Source organism: Lathamus discolor, chromosome 2 (assembly GCF_037157495.1).
Source record: "Lathamus discolor isolate bLatDis1 chromosome 2, bLatDis1.hap1, whole genome shotgun sequence".
Taxonomy (NCBI): Eukaryota; Metazoa; Chordata; class Aves; order Psittaciformes; family Psittacidae; genus Lathamus; species Lathamus discolor.
The window spans coordinates 7,087,524-7,110,085 of NC_088885.1; the positions used below are offsets into that span (position 1 = coordinate 7,087,524).

General features: G+C 41.2%; 1 protein-coding gene across 1 annotated transcript in view; it reads right to left on the reverse strand.

Annotated features, from left to right (window-relative positions):
• ADCY1 (adenylate cyclase 1) overlaps positions 1-22,562 on the reverse strand; it is a 138,292-nt gene that overhangs the window by 52,408 nt on the left and 63,322 nt on the right. Inside the window, exons 4-5 of the mRNA XM_065666267.1 lie at positions 19,436-19,547; positions 3,829-3,956 (exon numbers count right to left, since the gene is read on the reverse strand). Of these exons, the coding sequence (XP_065522339.1) occupies positions 3,829-3,956; positions 19,436-19,547 (240 nt within the window). The remainder of the gene's footprint in view (positions 1-3,828; positions 3,957-19,435; positions 19,548-22,562) is intronic.

The following is a 22,562-nucleotide window of genomic DNA, read 5'->3' on the forward strand; positions in this document are numbered from 1 at the left end:
ACTCTCACTTAAATACTGCCACAATGGTTTAAGTAACCCTGAAGCAGAGCAAACACCTGGCCTGTATGGAGGCACTGAAATAATCTCACTGACAGTAGAAACTCTTTGGAAACAGGATGTAGCACCATTAGTGTTGCTGTTTTGCTGTATCCTTCCATGATTCTGGCCTGACTTTAACTGTGCCCTTGAAAAACATACTTTGTAGCAAGCAGATGCAATTGTGAAAATTTTAAGTATTTTGTAATGTTCTTTGAAAATCACCCTGAAAATCTCAATCTAAAGGCAGTGAGGCAGCATTCTCAAATGATACTCATGTGCAGCACCGTATTCTAGGGTACTTAAATAACAGTTACACAGAATAAAAAGAGAACAGAAAGCATCAGTTTATAAGAGCTCATTACAAAGTTCAACTTGGTCCAATCACACATCCATCAACCAGCCACTAGAAGTTTCTTTTCCTTGATTTCCTTGAAGAAGAACATGTTGGTGATGCATACCTCTGGGACAGGCACTTCTGACAGATCCATCAGCTGAATCACAACTCAGATGATTGTATTTATTTATTTACCCCAGGTAACATGACAAACCTGTCACGAGGGATGATAAATTCCAAGCATAAATTTACAGTGCCAAGACCTGTTTCTCTGCAGCGAAGTGAACAGGCTTTCAGAAGGCTACCAGCTGGCTTCCAACTCTGGATGAAACGGCAAAGTTTAAAAATCAAAGTGACTCTGCATCTCATGGGACTGCTAAATACCACCTAATAAATATACCAATAGAAAATCACAGAAACATAGAATAGTTAGGGTTGGAAAGGACCTCAAGATCATCTAGTTCCAACCCCCCTGCCATGGGCAGGGACACCTCACACTAAACCATCCCCCCCAAGGCTTCATCCAACCTGGCCTTGAACCCTGCCGGGGATGGAGCACTCACAACCTCCCTGGGCAACCCATTCAAATGGTGCATTCCAACTTTACCATCATAAGCTCTTCACTTCTCCTTTTCATTTGCTCAGTGTATTACAAAGCAGTTAATCTGCAGAACGCATATTCCAACTTTGGTCTCTGTGAAGGAGTGAAGAATTTTTTCCTGATCTCCAGCGTTCTAGTTTTTCCTGATCTCCAGCATTCTGGTTTTCCTGATTTGAAGCACTCAATACAGTTGGCTTAGCCACATGCTTCTGACAACAAAAGAACCTAACCCAGAATCCAACAGTATCTGAACAGATGATGCTCCACTTGCAGTAAGAGAAAAAAATAGTACTGCCATCAAGGGCAATGGTACGTGGAATGCACCATCCTCCTCTCTAATGTAAGCAGAACAAGCACATTCTTACAACTAAGAAGAAACGTGTTGACTGGATCTTACAGTCCTTACTCACAAAACTGATTCCTCATTGGAAAAAAAGGGGGATTAATCAATTGTGCTTATGTACAAAGGATGCAGAAAAGGTCTTTAGCCATTTAAGAACCCTAAATAAATCTGGCACTTTGTTTTAGCCTTGTCTCTTCTCCATCTTGCCCTGTCACTGTGCTCTGACCACTGACTACAATGAAGACTTGTATGAATTCTTCAAAAAATATCCTGTAATTATTGGTTATCTTCTACCATAACCTCTGGCTAAACATGGCTTATATTAGACACTACAGCCCATGCACTTGGAATCACAGAGCTGCTGCAAGGGACCTCTGGAAACCATCTAGACCAACAGCCCTGTTCAGGGCCCAGGCAACTATAGAAGCTTGCCCAGGACTGCGTCCAGCTTGGTTTTAAATCTCTCCAAGGATGCTAGCACCACAACCTTCCATTGCAACCTCTCCAGTATCTGACCACCCCCACAGTAGAAAAAGTTCTTTCTTACATTTAAATGGAATTTCTTGTATTTCAGTTTGTGCCCATCTCTTCTTGCCCTGACACTGGATACCGCCGAGAAAAGTTTGGCTTTGTCTTCTTTACACCACCCCCCATCAGGTATTTGCATGCATTGATGAAATTCCTTGTGAACCTTCTCTTCTCCAGGCTGAACAGTCCCAATTCATTCCTTCCCTTTTCAAGTTTATGTTATCATGACAGCAACCAAGGAATGATAACATAAAAAGGGAACACATTTCATTTCTAATATCAGTAAAACCGAAACATTCAAAAGAGGGAAGTTGAGACATTTATACCACTACCTTATTTGTATACATGAAACACAGCACAACTAATGAATTAAAGATTAATGCTAGGTTTAAAAGAGGATGAGAGCATCAGCTACTGCTTTTCAGGGATGAGAAAAAGAAAAAAGGCTTTGGGAAAAGCATACAGGGCCTGTATATCTAACTATGCTCATAAAAGCCAAGGCTTCCATAAAAATGGAGTATCCATACGCTGCTGGAAGAATGCACATATACATGATTTGCAGAGTTTGGATATTCTTTTAGGATTTTATAGTATCATAGATTACAAAGTCTTTTGTCAGTTTTACAATGCTTACAAAGATGATGAACCTGCACCGAGTGAGAGGGAGACTATGGGTTCATTTACCTAACCTTTCACACTCTTGAGAGGTTTTATTAATGAACATAATAATAAAAATACATGGATTGAGCTAGTAATAAGAATCAGCCTTCACTTACCTTAGGTAATTGAAGATGAAATAAATGAAGTGGCAAAAGCTTTATTAGAAAGAAGAAGGTGAAATGCTCCAAATCAAAAATGCGTAATTTGAATTTATAAACCTTATGTTTGCTTATTCTATACTACTTTTCTTTATTTAATAGTGTACTGTCCATTTTGACATTGAGATTACACTATGGCCTATTCACCTTCACAGACAATGTAGGTCTTCTCTGCCCATAATGCAAAAACTTAGGGATTAAGTGAAGGGATGCAGAACCTTGACTCAGCTCCACATTCCCAGCAGTCCAGATGACAAGAGAGAGAAAGCACAACTGCCTACAGGAAACAGTGGCCAAACACTTTCAAATATAGAACAGGCTAGGCCCCCTGCTGTGACACACCTCTTTGCAAGCTCATCCCAAACGTAACAGCACTGTGCTGAGCAGCATTTAGTTATATACAGAACTAAGAGATGTGCATTTCCTCCTATGGCCTTCCTATAAAACACACATGTGCACATACACAGAGCAAGAGTATTGAAAGTATTTCCCATCTTTATCCTTTCCTTCCTATGTAATGAAATTGATCTTCAGCTCCCTCTGAAAGCTCATTCACAGTTCTCTCACATTCACATTTTCTGCCTTGCTAAAATAATGATCAATGCAGAGCAGAGCTCTCAAGCATAAAAAAATTCTACTGATCAGCAAAGTGAGTTTCACATTACACTTCTGAAAAGCAGAATAAATTACGGGTTTAAACATGACATACAGAAAGGAGAAATCAGCAAGCTATCATTTTGAGAATACAAACGCATCTACAACATGCACGCATCAGGACTGGCTTTGAGTTTACATTCTGGTATGCAAATTGAGCTGTGTTTAATCCCTGTAAAACAAGAAAATTGGACTCCTTTCTTTGTGGCAAATGGCAATAGGAGTGTTTCATCATTTCCTGGTATCTTTCTGTCCCCTTATCTGTACATGTATGCACCTTTACACAATCACACTTGTGAACTTTTTTTCTCACAGTGATTAAATGGAGTGGAAAATTGACGTTTAGAATGGCCCTTCCCCAAACCAGTGTCCTATGACCTGAACGCACCAGTGTGAATTGCTAGGTGGGCAGTGACGGCAGATACTGCTGCTTTTCTGAGAACACACTTCTGAATGCCACAAAGAAGCTGTTGTAGCCCTCCTGTCTGGGTTCACTGTTCACAGTACTTACGTGATGGTGTCAATCATATCCAGTCCCATTTCCACACAGCAATGGGCATGATCTGTTTTGGGCTGGGTCAATCCTGATACACAGTAGTAACAGTCCCCAAGGATTTTTATTCTTCTGCAGTGGTTTTCCTTTAATAAAAAGGGAATAGGAAAAGTTTTACCATTCATATAAATATTCCAGTGCTACAGAATAAAATCTTCTCCAATACTATCATTCAGGGAATCCTTTTCTGGTCAAATGAAGTAATCTACAGTTCATTAAATCTGGTACAGAAAAGCTGACATACACACGTTTATGTATCTATTTATAAATACATATATACATAGTAGAGCTCAAACCCAGACTGTTCAACACACATGGGGTAACACTGATTAAACCTATAATTACGAACAAATATCTCCTTGCCATCATGTTACGTCAGTATGAATTCAGGATTTGCAATGAAACCTCATTTCCATATGAATCCAAACCAAAGGGCTGAAGCAAAACCACTACTTAACATCAGGAAATGTTTGTATTCTGAGAAACTTTTGTTTCAAATCCAGTTCCAACTTACCAGGAAAGACGATGTATTGATCTGTAAAGGCACACACATTTGTGCATTACCAAGTCATAAATCACAATTTACAATACAGCACAATCAGTCTAACTATGACACACTTGCAGATAAGAAGATGCAGTCAGTTTGCATTACCATCAAATTTATCTCCTGTTTGCATACACTTTAATTTCTACAGACAAAGAGGTCTGGCTAGGTCTCTCCCAGTTTGAAAAACCAGTGATGGCATATGAGGATTGCTACATTTATTTGAGCAGAAACTTCATTTCTAAACAGAGAGCACACAATAAAATGCCTTTAACCAATAAAATATGAGTAGACATGAAGAGATGATGATATCCCTTGCAACTACATGATAGCAACTTCTACTGACCTATGACACAGAATAGTAAATAACCTGATTAAATATATCCAACTCACACAACTGGGACTATGCCAGTAAATGACCCCACTTGGAGTAATGCACAAAGTTCTGGTGTCCCCAGCATAAGGAGGACATGGAGCTCCTTGAGCGAGTCCAGAGGAGGCAACGAGATTGATCAGGGGCTGGAGCACCTCCCATACGAAGACGGGCTGAAAATATTGGCTGTTCAGCCTGGAGAAGAGAAGCTGTGTGGAGACCTCAGAGCAGCTTCCAGTATCTGAATGGGGCTACAAGGATGCTGGAGAGGGACTCTTCATCAGGGACTGTAGTGATAGGACAAGGGGTGATGGGTTCAAGCTGAAACAGGGGAAGTTCAAGCTAGATATAAGGAAGAAATTCTTCAAGATGAAGGTGCTGAGGCACTGGCACAGGTTGCCCAGAGAAGCTGTGGCTGCCCCATCCCTGGCAGTGTTCAAGGCCAGGTTGGACACAGGGGCTTGGAGCAACGTGCTCTAGGGGAAGGTGTCCCTGCCTGTGGCAGGGGGTTGGAACTGGATGATCTTAAGGTTCTTTCCAGCCCAAACCAGTCTGTGACTATATAAGTGCTACGTAAAATTAGCTGTTGTGAACATGATGAGAAAGGATTAGCAAGAGTCTAGTTCAGCTTCTCATACAGATGCATATTGTTATCCAGCCTTCTGCCTTCCTGAGCTGACCACACTCTCAACATCATCACTCATATTCTATGTCAAAAGCGATGGTTAATCCTGCAGCCATCCCTTTCTCTCTGACACATCATACACCAGCATGAGGGGCTTGTTATTATACCCTCTTCCAGCTGCAGGCATTCAGACACCTCTCTTCTTTATAAATGTATTGAACAAATATTATACCATGAGAATTACTTCTGTTCAGGCACGGAGGAACACATGCTAACACTCTTTAGGAAAACTGCTTTTTCTACCTCTTTTTATAAACTGAGCAGTAACCTCATACCTTGAATCATCAGCCATCTTTTCGGATATGCTTAACTACTAGAAAGGTTCTTCTAAGAGCCATTACTTAACATTTCTTGTGCTGTACAGCAGGATTTTACATATATCACTCATCATTGTTAATACATATTTTAATGAATGTGAGCATCATTATTCTAGAAGCCTTATCACTGGGGCCGTAAAGGATTCCCACAGTCTGTAGCCACAAAATGCCTCACCAATTTTACTTAGAGTTCTAATATACTATTTTCAGATCCTTGGCTAAATGGTATTATAAAAGCACAGTAACTATTGATGCACACAAAGTAATATGCAGACCTCAAAATCTATCCTGACACAAAACAGGCCATCCAACTCAAGGGTCTTGGACAGAAACCACTAAGTTTTTTAACAGAAACCACTAAGGTTTTCAGTACTAAATCATACTGCCAAAATAAGCCTTCTTAAAAGAAATTTGGGGCAAACCTTGAAGCAGTGGAGGGTACTCAGTAGTTAAAGCTGGAACTTACTTTCCAAAACATACCCCATTTTTGCCCACACCTTACAATCCCCTATAAAGCCCTTTTCATCTTTAAATTTGGTATGCATGATTTGTGGCCAGGCAATGACTGTTTGACCCAGCCTAGAGTTACTCAGCAAAGCCATTTCAGTAATCCGAGGTGGACAATATGTGTGTGTTCATCGATCGGCGTTGTCTCCTATTCAGGGTCAACCTCCAAAATGGTTTGTTTCTAATGACTTGGCTTTCTTAAGAGAGCTTACTGTGCTCCAGAGCAGTACTGCACATTTAATAATAGGATACACAAAATGACTGTCAGGCTGGCACAGCACAGTCTAGCAGCCTGGTGGATAGATAAAGGAAGGAAAAAAGCCCTGAACAGAGCTGGATCCATCACCACTTTTCCAAGACAATTTATAACTGATGCAGGGGAAAAATGAAAGGAAACAAGGACTACAGCATTTTCTGGAGGGATATTAGCTTTGATGGAAGACACAAGGCTAAATCACCTGCCGTTTTGAACCCACCACTCTGCTCCTTACCAGATGTTCTCCTCACTGTCCTTATTTATAATCAATTAATATACAGTAATCTCTAGGAAAATAGTTTCCTTGTTCACAACATGCGAGGCAGACTTCCAGGAAGGAGATGGAAAGCAGCTTTGTAAGAGCAATCTTTTAGAGGATTGATATGCAAATGAACAATCCAAACTCTTTCCCTCTTTGTTTTGTTTTCTCAGCAACTTCCAAAGAAGCCCTTGACTCGGCAGGATTTTTCATACTTGTGACAGCAATGAATTCAAGTTGATGATTACAAATTCTAGTCACAGTTGGTACGAGCAATGGCTGTTTAGAAACAGCTGATAATTTCGGTTTGTGCACATGCTAAAAGGCACCAGAGATTGCTAACACTGCATTAGCCAGGCAGCTTGCCCACCTGCGGTGCCTCAGTGAGACGTTTCCAAGCGGATCTGCAGAATTCCCTCTGGCACCACTGTCAGTCACGGGGTTTGTCAGTGTGAAGTGGAAGCCCAGCTCGGAAAGCAGAGGATACTTCAAAGTCACTAAGAGCTTTCTTTACATTTTTAGACAAGCATTTTCCCTATCGGTTAGGTAGAACGGGCTGGGTATGATGTTGGGTAGAATGGGGTGGATATGGTGTTAGGCAGAACAAGGTGGGTATGGTGTGGATATGGTGCTGGGTAGAACGGGGTGGGTACGGCGTGGGTATGGTGCTGGGTAGAAGGGGCTGTTAGGTAGAACAGAGTGAGTATGGTGTGTTACTCTTTCAAACGAATCTGTCTTTTTGTTGTTGTTGTACTTCCATATTTAAATGCATTTGGCAGAAAGAGTGAAGTCTGCCAAGACTGCAGAACTGGAGGACTGGGACCATTAACTCCATATTCTTGTACCACAGGCATCAAATGCTGTTTTGTGTACTCTGGATATGTTGGTTTGGTTTTTTTTTTTTTGTTCTGAGTTGTTTCTTTTTTTTTCCAATAAAAAATAAAGGGAAGAGAATTTACAGTTTGTAAAATATTGCCTACCTCTCCCAGCAGAATACATCAGCAGACAGCGAGGTCTTCCCTTAAAGAGAGAGATTCTGCTGAAGAAGTACAAAGCCTTGTAAAGGAGGATCTTCCTCAGATGACAGACTGCAACAATCCTTACTGTCATTGCTGTTTTGTTGGGGGTTTTTCAGGGGGTGGTGGTGTTAGTTTTGGGTTTGGTTTGGCTTGGGTTGGGCTCTTTTTAATAGGCTATCCAAGTAAGTACTTGTTTATTACATGAATAGATCCAAAGTCAGGGATGCTCAGCACATTATTTCACTGTCTGGTAGGAGAAGAGCCTCTTTACAAAGCTTTTATTTACTTTAGACATGGCAGTTGCTGATGCAGGAAAGAGTCCCTCCTCTGACTTCAGTCACTGCAACAAATCTATACCTTTCTATATGCTCCTGTATCATTATGGTACATAAATACCTACCAAAGTGAGCCAAAAAGGAAGGTCAGATAGATTACAATTTTTAAAAGCAAGATTTTAAAAGCTAAACATTGAACATTTCTCCCTTATAACTCCACTAACTGCAGTGGAATTACACCAAGGATGAGTCTGACCCTGTGTGACTTAACTACAACATATTTAATGCTTATTGTGCTCATCCATTTCTTTTCCTGCAAGCCTGCCAGCAACCTGATTTGCAGGTGTGCTCATCAGACTTTTACTGTTCTACCCTCCTGGAATCAAAATCTATGAGTAGGAGGGATTTTATTTATCCATAAATTAGAAAGACACTTTTTGCCATTCCTACTAATAAAAACTGCATTAGCCGAGGTCCATAAAAAGATTCTTGGCCATATTCAGCCAATTTGGACTTAGTTACGCTGTGCAGAGTGGAAAAAAAAAAAAAAAAAGAGATTAATAAGGTCTACAAAAAGATGCATAAGCAGCGATTCCCATTTCCCCTAGCTCAGACCCTACCAGTCTTACACTCTCTTACAATGCTCTTGGACACTGAGTTTTGTTTAGGCTAGAAGAATGCGAATAGGAATTTGCTTAGTGACTGCAGTTAGAACCTTAAAAAGAATTAAGGAAAACAGAAAACCCAAACCAACAAATGTCCAGGTTCAGCAGTTTAAGTGGTGGGGTACAAGGCAGGAGATCTATTAGGCCTGGACTTAAACTGAAGGCTTTACTCTCAGGGGAATGCTTTGGCATCCTCACCACATTTCAGACATCAGCCATTAGTGAAACTGCAGGCAGCAGAGGGGTGGAAGGAGATGCACTGGCAGCACAGGGAGCAGCTCTTGAGCTCAAAAGCCCTTCATGCCTCTCCCCCATACATTCACTGACTGAATGCTTGAATTTGTGGGGGGAAAACCACCAATGCCATACTCCCTGATAAAACCACTGTTAGCTCAGTGTTTTCTTCACATACTGCAGAGGGAAACCATCAAAATGCAAATCTCCGATGGCTCAGTTTTCACTGAGAGCAGAATTAACTCTGGGGGAACAGTGGTGAACTACGGGGGTTGAGGAAGGAACATACACCAGTCTGCTGGTCCTGCCACTGCTGCCAAGAGCTTCACCACTGAGGCCAGGCACTGCCACAGAGGGGCATGGTCACCCTCCCTTACAGACAATAACCTCAAAGTAAGATCAATGACCCTGAGGAAAGGACCCATCACAGAAGCACTTTTGTGTTTTATCCCCCCTCATATTTTTCCTTGTTTTCCTGTGGTTTCCTTCCTTCTTGGTTTATCAGTTATTCGCTTGCAGAAAGCCCCATCCCAGCAGCTTTCTCCGGGCAGCCTGCTGTGCTCACAGCTGAGCTGTTTGTATCAGGTAGGCAAGAGGGGATCAAATTTTCCATTCACGTAAATCAGTACAGCATCATGCGTTTCGGGGGAACTCCACTAATTTATACCAGTTGTTCCTCTAATCCTCAGGGGACCATAATTCAATAATCCAGGCTAACCACATCCCAGGTCCAGTCCTTTCTTAGTTATTAACAGTATAAAATGACTACTGGGGAAAAAAATGCAATGCACCTTTAAAAGTTTCACATAGCAATAAAATACATTCCCCTTTTTATCTCTCTTCACAAACCCAGGAACTTCATTCTGCTTCCAAAGGGGTCTTGAGAGAGGACAAGATAGGATTCACGACTGTTACCACTGCAGCTTATTTTCTATGTGCTTAGCATGTGCATCTTAAATTTAACATCTATAGCACTTTGTGCCATAGTACTATTTATCTCAATAGAAAATTGGATTAGAAAGCTCTGAATCACTCCAGAAGTTAACGCAAATTTAGCTATATTACAGATGTGATACAGGCACAAAAGAGACTTGCAGAAAGAATAGTATTTTCTACTAGATCCGCTAAAGCCAGAATGATGTCTTTATTCAATTTCATAAAATCTGTCCATTAGATGGAACAGAAGTGGAAAAAAACTGTATTTTGGCTATCATGCTGTATAAATATATGTATCCATCCATATATATGTGTGCATGTACAATATACACACACAGTTCTGCAAACTTACAGCAAAACCTACACCCCCTTGCACATATACACAACATGTACAATGTTATAATAATAAATGCATATTTATACGTATATAATGTATGTGTATAATAATATATATAATGCATATTATGATATATAATACTGTGTATAATATAGATGTGTTTATACTGTATAATAATAAACGCAAATTTTAATATTAATCCTCTACTCACATGTTGCCCAAGGTGACTCAGCCTAAGAGCTATGGGCCAGACAGAAGTTCTGAGCCCTCCTTTCAACAAATTTGAACACAGACTGGTAGAAGATAACTGGGTGCTGACACCTGCTCTTGGCATTAATGGTCTAGCCCTTTCTTTATGCAGAGATGTAGTGAACGCCATACTGCTCCAAGTGCATTTGGAAGGGCATAGTACAGTGTTCTGCTGTAAAGGAAATGGTGAAGGACAAGCCACCCTACTTCTGGGTCACAGAAGAAAGGTCAGTGAACATGATGGAGTTAATCAGAAGGCTGTACATTGTAACTAAGCAATACCATATCAAGTTATTAGAATCAGCATAAATTCACAGCCTGGAAAGGACCTTAAAGCTCATCCAGTTCCAACCCCTTGCCATGGGAAGGGACACCTCACACTAGGGCAGGTTGCTCCAAGTCCTGTCCAGCCTGGCCTTGGGCACTGCCATGGATGGGGCAGCCACAGCTTCTCTGGATACCCTGTGCCAGTGTCCCATCTCCCTCATAGTAAAGAACTTCCCAAGAGCTCATCTCAGTCTCCCCTCTGTCAGGTTAGAGCCATTCCCCTTGTCCTGTCCCTACAGGCCCTTGTCCAAAGCCCCTCTCCAGGTTTCCTGTAGCCCCTTTAGGCACTGGAGCTGCTCTAAGGTCTCCCCTTAAGGAGCCTTCTCTTCTCCAGGCTGAACCAGCCCAGCTCTCTCAGCCTGGCTCCAGAGCAGAGCTGCTCCAGCCCTCTCATCATTTTTTCACTCTCTTCCAACATGTCTTTCTCCTGCTGGGGATCTCAAAGCTGGTTTCACACCATCTGCAACTTTCAACAGTAATTTCACTTATCATTTCACCTTTTTTTTCAGTAAAACAATCAGATTCACCAAGAAGATTTCTTTGTGTAGTATCCAAATCTATTTTAATAACTATGCTAAATGTGGGCCACAACATGTGAGAGATTATTGAAGCCAGCTTATCAGATAAACTTCATAGACAAACCCTGAGTGTAATAAAGTGACATGGAAATTACAACCAGCTCCATTACACTGCAGCGTACCAACAATGATAATACACTTTTGAAAACTGCCCAGTCCATTAGAAACCCCTGTCAATCACTGCATACACATTTTAACATTTCTTTTCATCCAGGTTTTGAGCTATGGGCTTAAAACCACCCCAGAACAACTACTCTGATAACCTTCTAATGGAATAATGCCTGTAAATAGTAACTTCACTAACTCACGCTAGTTCTTGTACATCTGCTAGTCCCAGCATAACAACCCTTGAGAACGAGCTAACTGCAACACCCCACAGAATTCAATTTAGCAGGGTAATGGAGACAGACTTATCACAGTCACAGTTAGTACACAACTAACAGGAGGAGCTTCTACAGAGTGGCCGAAATAACAGGAGAGGCAAACAAGTCTGGTTTCAGTATTTGAAGTACCACAGAAAATGGCTTGGTGGGCTCTGATTGAGGAAAGCTGGCCATCTCCACATGAGCATATGTAAGCTTGTAATTTAGTAATGCATTTGTGAAGTTATGGCAAATTATCTATCATCATGGGAGCCATAGCATGCATGAACAAATGTAGAATTATTCAGGATAGCTATAAAAAGGAAGACATTTTGCTTCTAATGCTTTTCCTCTATTTTACCGGTAATTATATAGGCTGATCCGCAATAACCTACAGGTTCTTGGGCCTACCTCTTCTGTCCATTCCCATTCTCAGAATAAATCCCTTCCCTACTCCACATGGAGAGTAATTTTACAGAAGTAAAATGTTAAATGTTTTTTTGTCCTGGAAAGCAAAGACCTATTTAACAATCACATACGTTAGTTTACTTGGAAATGAAAAAGGATTTTAGCAAGAATATCTCAGGCAATCATCATGACTGATACGCACGCTTGTCTCCTTCCCAGTTTTCATTAAGTATTCTTTAAGATGGTGTCCCTTTATGAAGAGGAATACCCCAGGAGAAACAAGCCTGAACCAAATACAGTATAAAATGTTGAAAAAGCAAGCTTTAAATTTCAGGAAATGGGTATTTCTTCCACTTTTTTCTGGCCCCAAGGAGATTAGAAGTCTTTGCTCTTCGCAAAGTTGACTGCTCTGAGGATAGTGCTTCTGGACTGCAGTGCAGGAGGCATGGCACCCCTGAAGCTGAGGAGAGATCCTGATGGCTGCTCCCCCCCAGTATGTGCCCCACATAACAGATCGGTGCATGGACAAAGGACTCCGGGTAGGACTGTGTATGCAGACTACGTAACTTGGGTTACCCATTAAACTGCTGCTACAACAATGGTGTGAAACAAGCACTTCAGGAGTGCAATTAGACATCTCTTTGGATGACATATTAAGCTCCAGTAATACCTTTCTCTATGCTAACTGCACAAGGAATCAAAACAATTTGTTTCAGTACTGATTTCAGTACTACTTTCAGCAGCCCATACTGCAAGCATCTGAAGCTTATCAGGATAATTCAGCAGAGCCCTGTGCAAAAGTGCACCTCTCAGATTTGCAGAATACAACCTCACAAAGCATTTGGTAATGAACCACAAGCAAGTCAATCACGACAAGAGTTATGTCACAGAATTGGCATACCAAGCAAAGTATCTCCTTAGCTAAGAAGTACCATAAAGGAGGTTAGCAAAGACCTAAGCTCTGTGGTACCTGCTTATTTATATGTTCCTACAATCCTTAAACTGTGTGATGTTATCTTCCTCCCTGGAAAACCATCTCACAGACACTTACTTTAGCTTCAGACTACACACACACCATGAGTCCCCGATACTATAGAGTCGCAGGCGTATTCATTAAGGCCACGTTAATTTAAGAAAGCTTACTTCCTTAAGTCTCCCTAGGACACCTTTCCAATGGCAGTTCAGAACTGGACTCAAGCTTACATGCATGATCTGCCCCAGCAGGATCCTGTGTCAGCACGAGCAAGGGGATTTGGGGAGACAAGTCTCCTTAAAATTAGTCTTTGTAAATATCACCCCCTCGTCCACCCTTACCAATTTATACAAGGAAGGGTTACGTGGTGTCAGTTTATATCTGTTTTCCAGCACTAAGTTTCCCATCTTAACCAGGCCGCAAAAAAATGTGTTCATTTTGTATTTTAAAAGTACATCGTAATTACCTTCAAGGAAACTAAAAGCATTCTATAGATTCAATAGAATTCACTTCTTAAAGTGACTGCTTCTAGGGATAGGTAGTTCAAAGCACAGCAAGGAACTGAACATTCTTGACACATTATAAACTCCCCCCGACCACAACAAACACCACAGAAGCTGATTAAAAACACTACTTGCTGACTCTTTGCCTCAGGCTCAGAAGCAACGTAGTTAAGTTCTATATCTTTGAGGCTGAACAGGTACAAAAAGCCACTTCAGTAACAATGAAATTTAGAGAGCAAAACTTGTCAAAAGCTGAGGAGGTAATCAGGGAAGGATTCTAAATTAAAATGGAAAGAGATAAAAATAGACCCAACCTACAAACACTGGCAAAGCCTGGAGGTATACATACTGCAAATGGAAAGAACAAGGAAGCGGTGCGTGTCAGTCTGGCTAATAGATGAGATGCCAGAAGTGGCATGAACAGGTAAGATCTTTCATTCAGAATATCAAAATTCTCTTCTAGTGATGTCCTTTGAAAGAAGCCTGAACTTCTTTTATCCTTATCCACTTGTAAATGGGAAGTCTTAGAAGTCCAAGATGCAGTAACATGGAATTTGAACTAGAAATAACAGGATCTGTAAACACAAATAATGAATTTTCCATGGATATTAGATGCAGGAAGTGTGGGAGAGAAGTCTACCAAAGAAAAGAAAAACTGAAGAAGATCAGAATTTCTCTGAAAAGCAAACCTGTTGCATTACAATGTAGGACGCTGGATAAATGCCTCCTCTTTACTATTAAGGTAACTTATTACAGGTAAAATAATTTGGGTAAGGCTGAACTGTATCACAAGCTAGTGGAGCTGTGACCATGACAGCACATGAGTAGGGGCATGCGCAACTGTGTGATGCTGCTTGGGTAACCAAAGCTTTGAGAACCTCCCTCACCTGCAGTAAACCCATGCCAAAGCATGGAAAGCAAATGCACTGAAATACACAGTGTATTACAGTAACAAGGCACCGAGCCTAAGTGTGGGGTATCCAAGAATTCCTTGGGAACTGAAACCCAACATGATGCAAATGATTATATGTCACTAAAATTTGTCACACTTACAAGTAAGCTGAAGAATGACGAAGTGGAAGCAAGCTATAGTGTTGGAGCTTCCTCTACATGGCCACAGTCTTCATTTTAACTCCCCAGGAGAGGCTGAAGGTTAACTGCAAAAGCACCCGAATATCTCATGCAAAGATCAGTTGTTTATAGCATTCATTGATAACACGCAATGCAGAATGACTCCCATTAGGGCAAAACCTGAGACTGCACAATGCTGCTCTTGCTTTACTAGAACTGGAAGAAACTGAGAAGCTTCATAAGTAACAGACTGAACAAAGTAAACTAAGCCTGAACAGCAGATAAAATCCAATAGAAATTATTGCAAAAGCATTCTTTTTATTATTCATAGGCCTTATGAGAAACTTAACTAGCTGTGTAAGTTCAAGAAGGTGGCTTGCTATTGTGCACAATCCCAAGGGAATCTCTACACGGACAAACTTACCCAAAAGGCTTTCAGAAATCCAGGGTGCCTAAAGGCTGTGGCGTTACAGGTACTTCAGTAACCAGCCATACAAATGAACCCTGAAGCATTCCTCACAGCACTGCCTCATGTGGATTCTCTGGTGTCTGCTAGGACAAAGTTACACTCCTGCAAGCATACTATCACTCATTTTTTATTAGCTTTATATTTTTGAGACTCACTTGTGCCTGAAGATGCCCCTTAGACTCACAAGTTATTGAGACCAAAAAGTCTTACGTAAAATGAGACTATCTGAGATTGTTTCTTTAAGAAACCAAACAGTGCTATTGTGAACACAGAAAACATGCCATCAGTTTAAGTACTGTATTCAGATCACCTCTTCTCCTAACAGAGTTCAAAGGCTCCGAGATTTACAAGGTAAAATAACCTGTACAAGGTAAGCTTTTGAAAAACATGTTTTCTCTAGAGGTGAATAAAGAAGAAAGAACATGATAGAAGTACAAATCATTTCTAGTAGGGAGTAAGATCAGGACTTTTCTTCCTTCTCTATAAACAGAATGCTCAAACAAGCTTTCAAAGGAATTGAATGACAATAAATTGAAACCTAAGGTTTGCATTCAGAAGCCCCTGTTACAAGCTGTATTTACATTTGTATTGTATTTTATACATATTTGAATATATATATTATATATAAATTGATATTCACAAATTTATATGTGATTTTAAAAGAGGCATAGCATTTCAAAAACTATTTGCCTTACCAAAAAAAAATCAAACAAGCAGCATATAGAAAGAGAGAAAAATCTAATGCTAAAAAGCGTAAACCAGCTTCTAAATGTCAGAAGGACAAACGTTAGGATTCAATTGTCCCAGATCTCTCAAAAAGAACTTTGTGTGTTTGTCTGAAGCACCTGGTTCTGGTCAGCTTATGGGCTCTACTCTCAAAAGCAAAGACTCCCTATTCCTGTAATGTATTAACGCGCCAAAAAGCCAAGACTCTTCATGTGACTTAAAACAAATATACGCTGCTTTACACTTACTACGCTTCCCACAGTGGTGACAAGGCCTTTTTAAGCATTACAGTTTTAAGACAGGACGGCTGTTTCAACAAGGGCTGCCATAAACGGCCCCTTCCACTTGACATTGCTTCCCAAGAAGCAGCAGCACACAGCGTGCACACCACAGTTCAGTTCTCACAGCAGAAGTACCTATCACCAGTGCAGTTTTCTTTAAAGTCCCTGAAGTTTCCTCCTCCATCATTCTGAATGCTAAAGCACAGCACTGTTTTAAAACCAGCCTAGTGCTCTGTTTTGATCTAAAAATGAGTATCTAGAAGTTGTTATAAACAAGAGATGAGAATCCTTCCAAAACATTACACTTCCCAGCACGTTTCTTCTGACTGTGGGAGACACAGTAATAAGTCTCCCTTTACCACATCAGAAGGAGCCAAGGAAAGCGCATACATTCTGTCCTTTATCACACCCGATGCAGCTAGAAGGACAAGTAAATAACAGATCTTCCTCAAATACCTGAAAGAAACCATGAGATTTATTTTCATATTTGGAAACAGAAGGCATGCAGCCTGGATAGAAAAGCTAAGTGTTTTCAGCTCTGCTATCTCAAATCTGCTGCTTCTCTAACAGACAAGTAGCCTCACATCACAAGCTAACATGTGCCTGGTACCCTGACTGAGATGTCACTGACACCTCCAGTTGGCTCCTGTTGTGGTTTAAACCCAACCACACAGCCCGTCCACTCACTCCCCCCCTTATTGCCCTCCCCCTGCTCCTGGAGGGATGGGAAGGAGAATCGAAAGAATGCAACTCCCATGGGTTGAGATAAGAACAGTTTAGTAACTAAGGTATAACACAAATCACTGTTGCTACCACCAATAATACTAAAGGAAATAACAAGGGAAGAAAATACAACACCTCAGCACCAGCCAACCGATAACTCGCCCCACTCCCCCCAGCCAAGCACCGACCAATCCCTCGTCCAACCCTGCAGTCCCCCAGCCCTTCCGGGTAACTCCCAGTTACGTCCTGGGCATGACGTGCTGTGGTATGGAATAGCTCTTTGGCCAGTTTGGGTCAGGTGTCCTGTCTCTGCTTCCTCCCAGCTTTCCCTCCTCCCTGGCTGAGCATGAGGCTCACAAAGTCCTTGGCCAGACCAAACATTTGAGCAGCAACTGAAAACATCGGCGTTATCAGCACTGTTCCCAGGCCAAAAAATGAAAACACAGCACTGCACTAGCTACTAAGAAGGAGAAAAATAACTGCTACTGCTGAACCCAGGACAGCTCCATCTGGCCGCCGCTAATGGAGCGAGTAGGGTACAGTAGCCACCTCCCTTGTTTCAGTGCTATGTCCTGTGTCACAGGCCTGTGCATTTCTGTGTGCACATCTGATCTCCTGCTCTGTCACAGTACTCCCATGCTACTACACTGCTTTGTGTTTCATGGCTCAGATGACTCCACAGATGACAGCATTCTAAATTTTAAAAGCACTAAGAACACTGGGGCTGTTCAGCCTGGAGAAGAGAAGCTGTGTGGAGACCTCAGAGCAGCTTCCAGTGTCTGAAGGGGCCTAAAAGGATGCTGGAGAGGGACTCTTCATCAGGGACTGTAGCAATAGGACAAGGGGTGATGGGTTCAAATTGAAACAGAGGAAGTTCAGGCTAGGTATAAGGCAGAAGTTCTTCCCTGTGAGGGTGCTGAGGCGCTGGCACAGGGTGCCCAGAGAAGCTGTGGCTGCCCCATCCCTGGCAGTGTTCAAGGCCAGGTTGGATGGGGCTTGGAGCAACCTGGTCTAGTGGAAGGTGTCCCTGCCCATGGCAGGGGGTGGGAACTGGATGACGGTTCTTTCCAACCCAAACCAGTCTGTGATTCGACGGCTGGTTGACATTTGGAGGATGAAATTCAGTAATGAAATTAAAGTCAGGAGACTGAACTTTTTAAGCCATTTAAGCTTTTGCCAATCCTCATCTGCATGGCAGTCCCTTTTATGCCTAAAGTATACACCTATGAAGCACCCTGTGCCCTCTCTGAGGCACTGCCTGCAGTTCTAGTAATGGATTGGTTGTGCAAAGCCTATGAGCGTGTTACAAATTCATGCCAAAAAATCACACCTCCATTGCATCTCTACTCAGCATCTAAGTTAATCTTTTGTTTTTCTTGGAAAAAGGGAACACACAACAGTTCCACTCTGTTATGACTTGGACATCAAGTGCAAATCGGGACATAGCACCTAAACAAATGATAACCCCTTTAACTAAGAAAAGGTCTTTGTCTATCCTGGCATCTTGTGGACCAGGAGATTTCTTTCTCCCTGGGGTCATTGACAGCTGTTTATGAAGAGGGAGCCATAGATGCAAAGTGTCCCCAGGGTTCAGATCTCATGTGGAAGGCTACATCAAGGAAAAGTGAGTTTGGACTGAAAAAAAACGTGGATGTTGAGAACCTGAAGAAATTTCTTTAGGCTGCTGCACAGTCTGAAGACAAGACAGCTATAGAGCAGAGGAGCATAATTTATGTGGAGGTAATACTTCTGAGCGATGTCCTCCCATCATAGATCTGAGCAAGTTTTGCTTTGTTCAAGGGGAAAACACATTTTCAGCACATTGCTCAATGTAATTTGAAACAAGATGTGTGATTTTTTTCAGGCATGTCCATTCCTCTCATTTCTTGTCAAGTGGTTGCAGTACCATTAGACTACCAGGAGTCATAAGCAAGGAACATTTCTCTCATTTTCTTTTCCTTGGGGAATCTGGCACAATGTAAGTGCAATCACCAAAACATAAGCATCAGTTATGATATAGATCCCATTTTGCCTACAATAGCTCACTGAAAAGCTACCATCATTTCAGTGACAAGGAGTGCTCTCTGTGAAGAACTGATTTTACTCTCTAGCTTCTTATTATCACAGAAAGTAGTTTTATGCCATCCTGCCAACATTCAGTTTCCATTATCTTGTTTTTTTCCCATGCAGGATGGAAATGTAAATATTGAAATATTATCTCTATTTTGTGGAAACAAAACCAATGAAGAGCACTGATGGCCTCCAAGGAGGGGGAAGGAAACTCCATTAAAAAACAGGAATTTAAGCTTCTTTCCTAACCAATTTAAACAGACTGTTTTCTCTCCAGAATACTAATAAAAATGGGAAGCTTTAAATATTCACAACACACGGGGCTATATCAGTCCATTACAAATTTCTAACGTGTAACTCATGCATCATTTTTCAGAGGGGAATTTAAACTCAATCGAAATAAGAATGTTGTACTTACTGTAGCTAATTCATCAAATTTGCCAAAGAGCTCATTCAGCAGCTTCACCAGCTCTTGGGCAGTACATTGTGATGCCAAACTAGTGAACCCCACAATGTCTGCAAACAGAATGCTGTAAAGAAAGAAAAGACACAGAGGCATCAGTATAGAAGATGTCTTCACAGTCTCATTATCCTCTTTTATAGCACGATCCAAAGCACTAACTCAAACAAGCCCTGAAACACTATCGCTAAGATGCTAGCTGGAAATGGCAAATATTCAGACAAATAAGCATCAGCCTGGTGCTGTCAGCTGTTGTAGAGAACCCTGGAACACTTTCAATGCCTGTATATCTATTGTGTATACTTATCCAGTGTAGATACGGCAAAGCACCTCGTTCATGAGGTTTCCCCATGATCACTTCAAGGAGCAGAAAGAACTACGTCTCCTTTTTACAGCTGGGATCTTCTCAGCAAGATTGCTTTCAAAGACAGGTTCTGCACTGGTGGAGTCCCACGGCCAAACTGATAAATCTTGCATAAGGTACTGAAAAATAGGAGTCAGTAACTCGTGTACTGTAGCTCTGCAAGGTGGTCTTACTACTCCCTGTGAGGAGCCAGCATCCACAGTGTCAGGCCAGGCTTCTCTGCACCATGCTGTGTGGCTCAGGTAAGTGCCCAGCTTCCATCAATGTTAGCAAGGTTTTGATGTCCAACAGTTTAATCTGCTTTAACAATTCCTACCCATCTGTGACGATAAGGGAGATAGCTGAAAGTGAGAGAGAGAGTAAAAATTCTTGTGCAGATAGTATGGAGCTCTTATCCTTTTAATTATCTCAACTCCTTCATCTGCTGTTAGAGGCCCAGAACACACTGCAGGACTTTGATGCATTCATCTCCAACATCCAGACTATAAATGTCAAACAAGTCTTTATTTATGCAAATGCTAATAAACAGTCCCAGGCTACATGGCCTGGGTATACCTGACTTTGTGTAAAACTTAGCTTGTTAATGGTAAGTTAAATTAAGCATTACATACTCTCCTTCCCCTCAACAAACATTCACTCTATAGTTAAAAATCAGATGCTAGAAAAACAAGATTAACAAGTCTACTATTTCCCATTCACCATAAGCCACAGAAAAGAGCAAATACAACTCCTTACTCATTCCCTGCTTCTGTAATTTCATTCAACCCAGTTGCTAAAATCCCATGTCCACCGGAGCAGGTTAAGTAATGTATCCCTATGCACAAAACCAGCTCATTCAAAGTTCAATGGCTTTAATCTACACACAAAGCCTCTGTATTGCCATGCTAATCCTTGGGGTAGCCTCCCCACTCTCTTCTCCTCTGAGCAAACTGTATGAGAAAGTTGCTCCAAATGGCCTGAGTTCAGGAAAAAAAAATGGGCTTCCATTCCTTTGCTGTTTAAACACAATGAAAAGGCTTCTTATAGTCAAACATTCAGCATTTAGTTAATTTTACTGATGCATGTCTCTGCTGTCATGAATTTGAACCAACCATGTGATGAGGAAGGTAAAAGGCAATAATAATAATAACAATAATAATAACAACAATAATAGAGTGCAATAATGCCAACAAAGTGCTCTGTATATTTGCCCACAGAGATCTACTTACTCCCTGAATTCTGCACTGACATCCTTGCTGTTCGACAGCCCTAAGCTGTTCTTTCTGGAAATTCATCAGTTAATATCAAATCATTCTCCTAGATTCCTTTAAGATTTTCCGATGTACTTAAATGTGCAGCAAGGTCTTTTATACAAGCTTGCTTTATGACCCATTTACTTTATGACCTAAATTTCACATCAGAATTCATACAGTTGAAAAAGACAGAAGAAAAAACAACAACTGTTGCTATCCAACATGCCACGTACTTTCAAAGTTTTAATTAGATCCTGTTTGCATGGAATGTCGATGCTGCTTTAGAATAACAGCTTCTGCCAGCCTTGCTGCCATTTCACAACTCATCCTTTGCACATTCTGCATTTTGGTTTTATTTTTCTACTTCCATTTTAAATACAGCATTCCACTTTTTTCCTGTCTAACCTTATTTACAGTAATAGCTCCCACAGCACCAACAAAATCAGCATTTAGGGTGCAGAGTTAGGCCTTTAAGGTAATAACAATGTTCTCTCTTTACAGAGGTCTTTAGCAATGAAGAACACACACACACACACACACAAACTAGAAATGCCCAGTGCTTGTGGACACTATATAACAATGTCTTGATGATTAACAGAGCAACCATTACACGGCTGACATGTAGACTTACATCAAAACTCTCAATTATTTAAGCACAGAACACAGAAAATACATTTATGCATAATCATTCAGCTAAGCTGAACGTTATTTTACATATGACTACCTTAATAAGTCAGGATGGGATCCTTGTTAAGCCTTTAAACTCTTGAAAAATGCTCATTAGATTCAAACCACTGGTAATTATACAAAAAAAGCATGATCTAATACAAAAAAGTCTGTAAATGTAGCCACAATACATAACTGAGCATATAATTGCAATTGCAATAGGTAAGTATTTTAGGTAAAACATGTCATTATCATGAGCTCAGACACAGTTGTTCAGTTATGCCGGGGAGCTATTTCATACCGTGGTTACCTGTACCCATCTTAAAGCCAACGGAATTGGTTAGGTAATGTGACTGCTGTTACTCTTTCTTGGCATGAGAGGTTCTTCACAAACTTGTATACTCTTCAAATGTGCAAAGTAGAACCATGCCTGGATGTGGCACAAATGGGGGCAATGCTGTGAGTACGAGCCCTGCCTTTTTTCTTTAAAGGAACATTGCTCTATTCTACGCCCATGAGATGTTACAGAGCAGCTGCTGTGTTTCCGTTGAAAGCAGCCTGAAATTCAAGTAAGCAAACGTGATTTTTCAGCAGGGATAGCAGGAAACAGCCAGTGGATGAACAGGGCCTTTGGAGACCCAAAGTGCAAGCAGCACAGCTAGCCTGCTGCTTCCACAGTCTGTTGCCACTCAGGGGTGACAGTCCTCGGAAGGGTGGACCCTTTCTCACACAGCTCTGATACTCTAAACATGGCACTGCAACTCATTCGTTGGTTCATTTTATCTTAACGGGTATGCTGACCAACACTCTCTCTTGTGCTTCT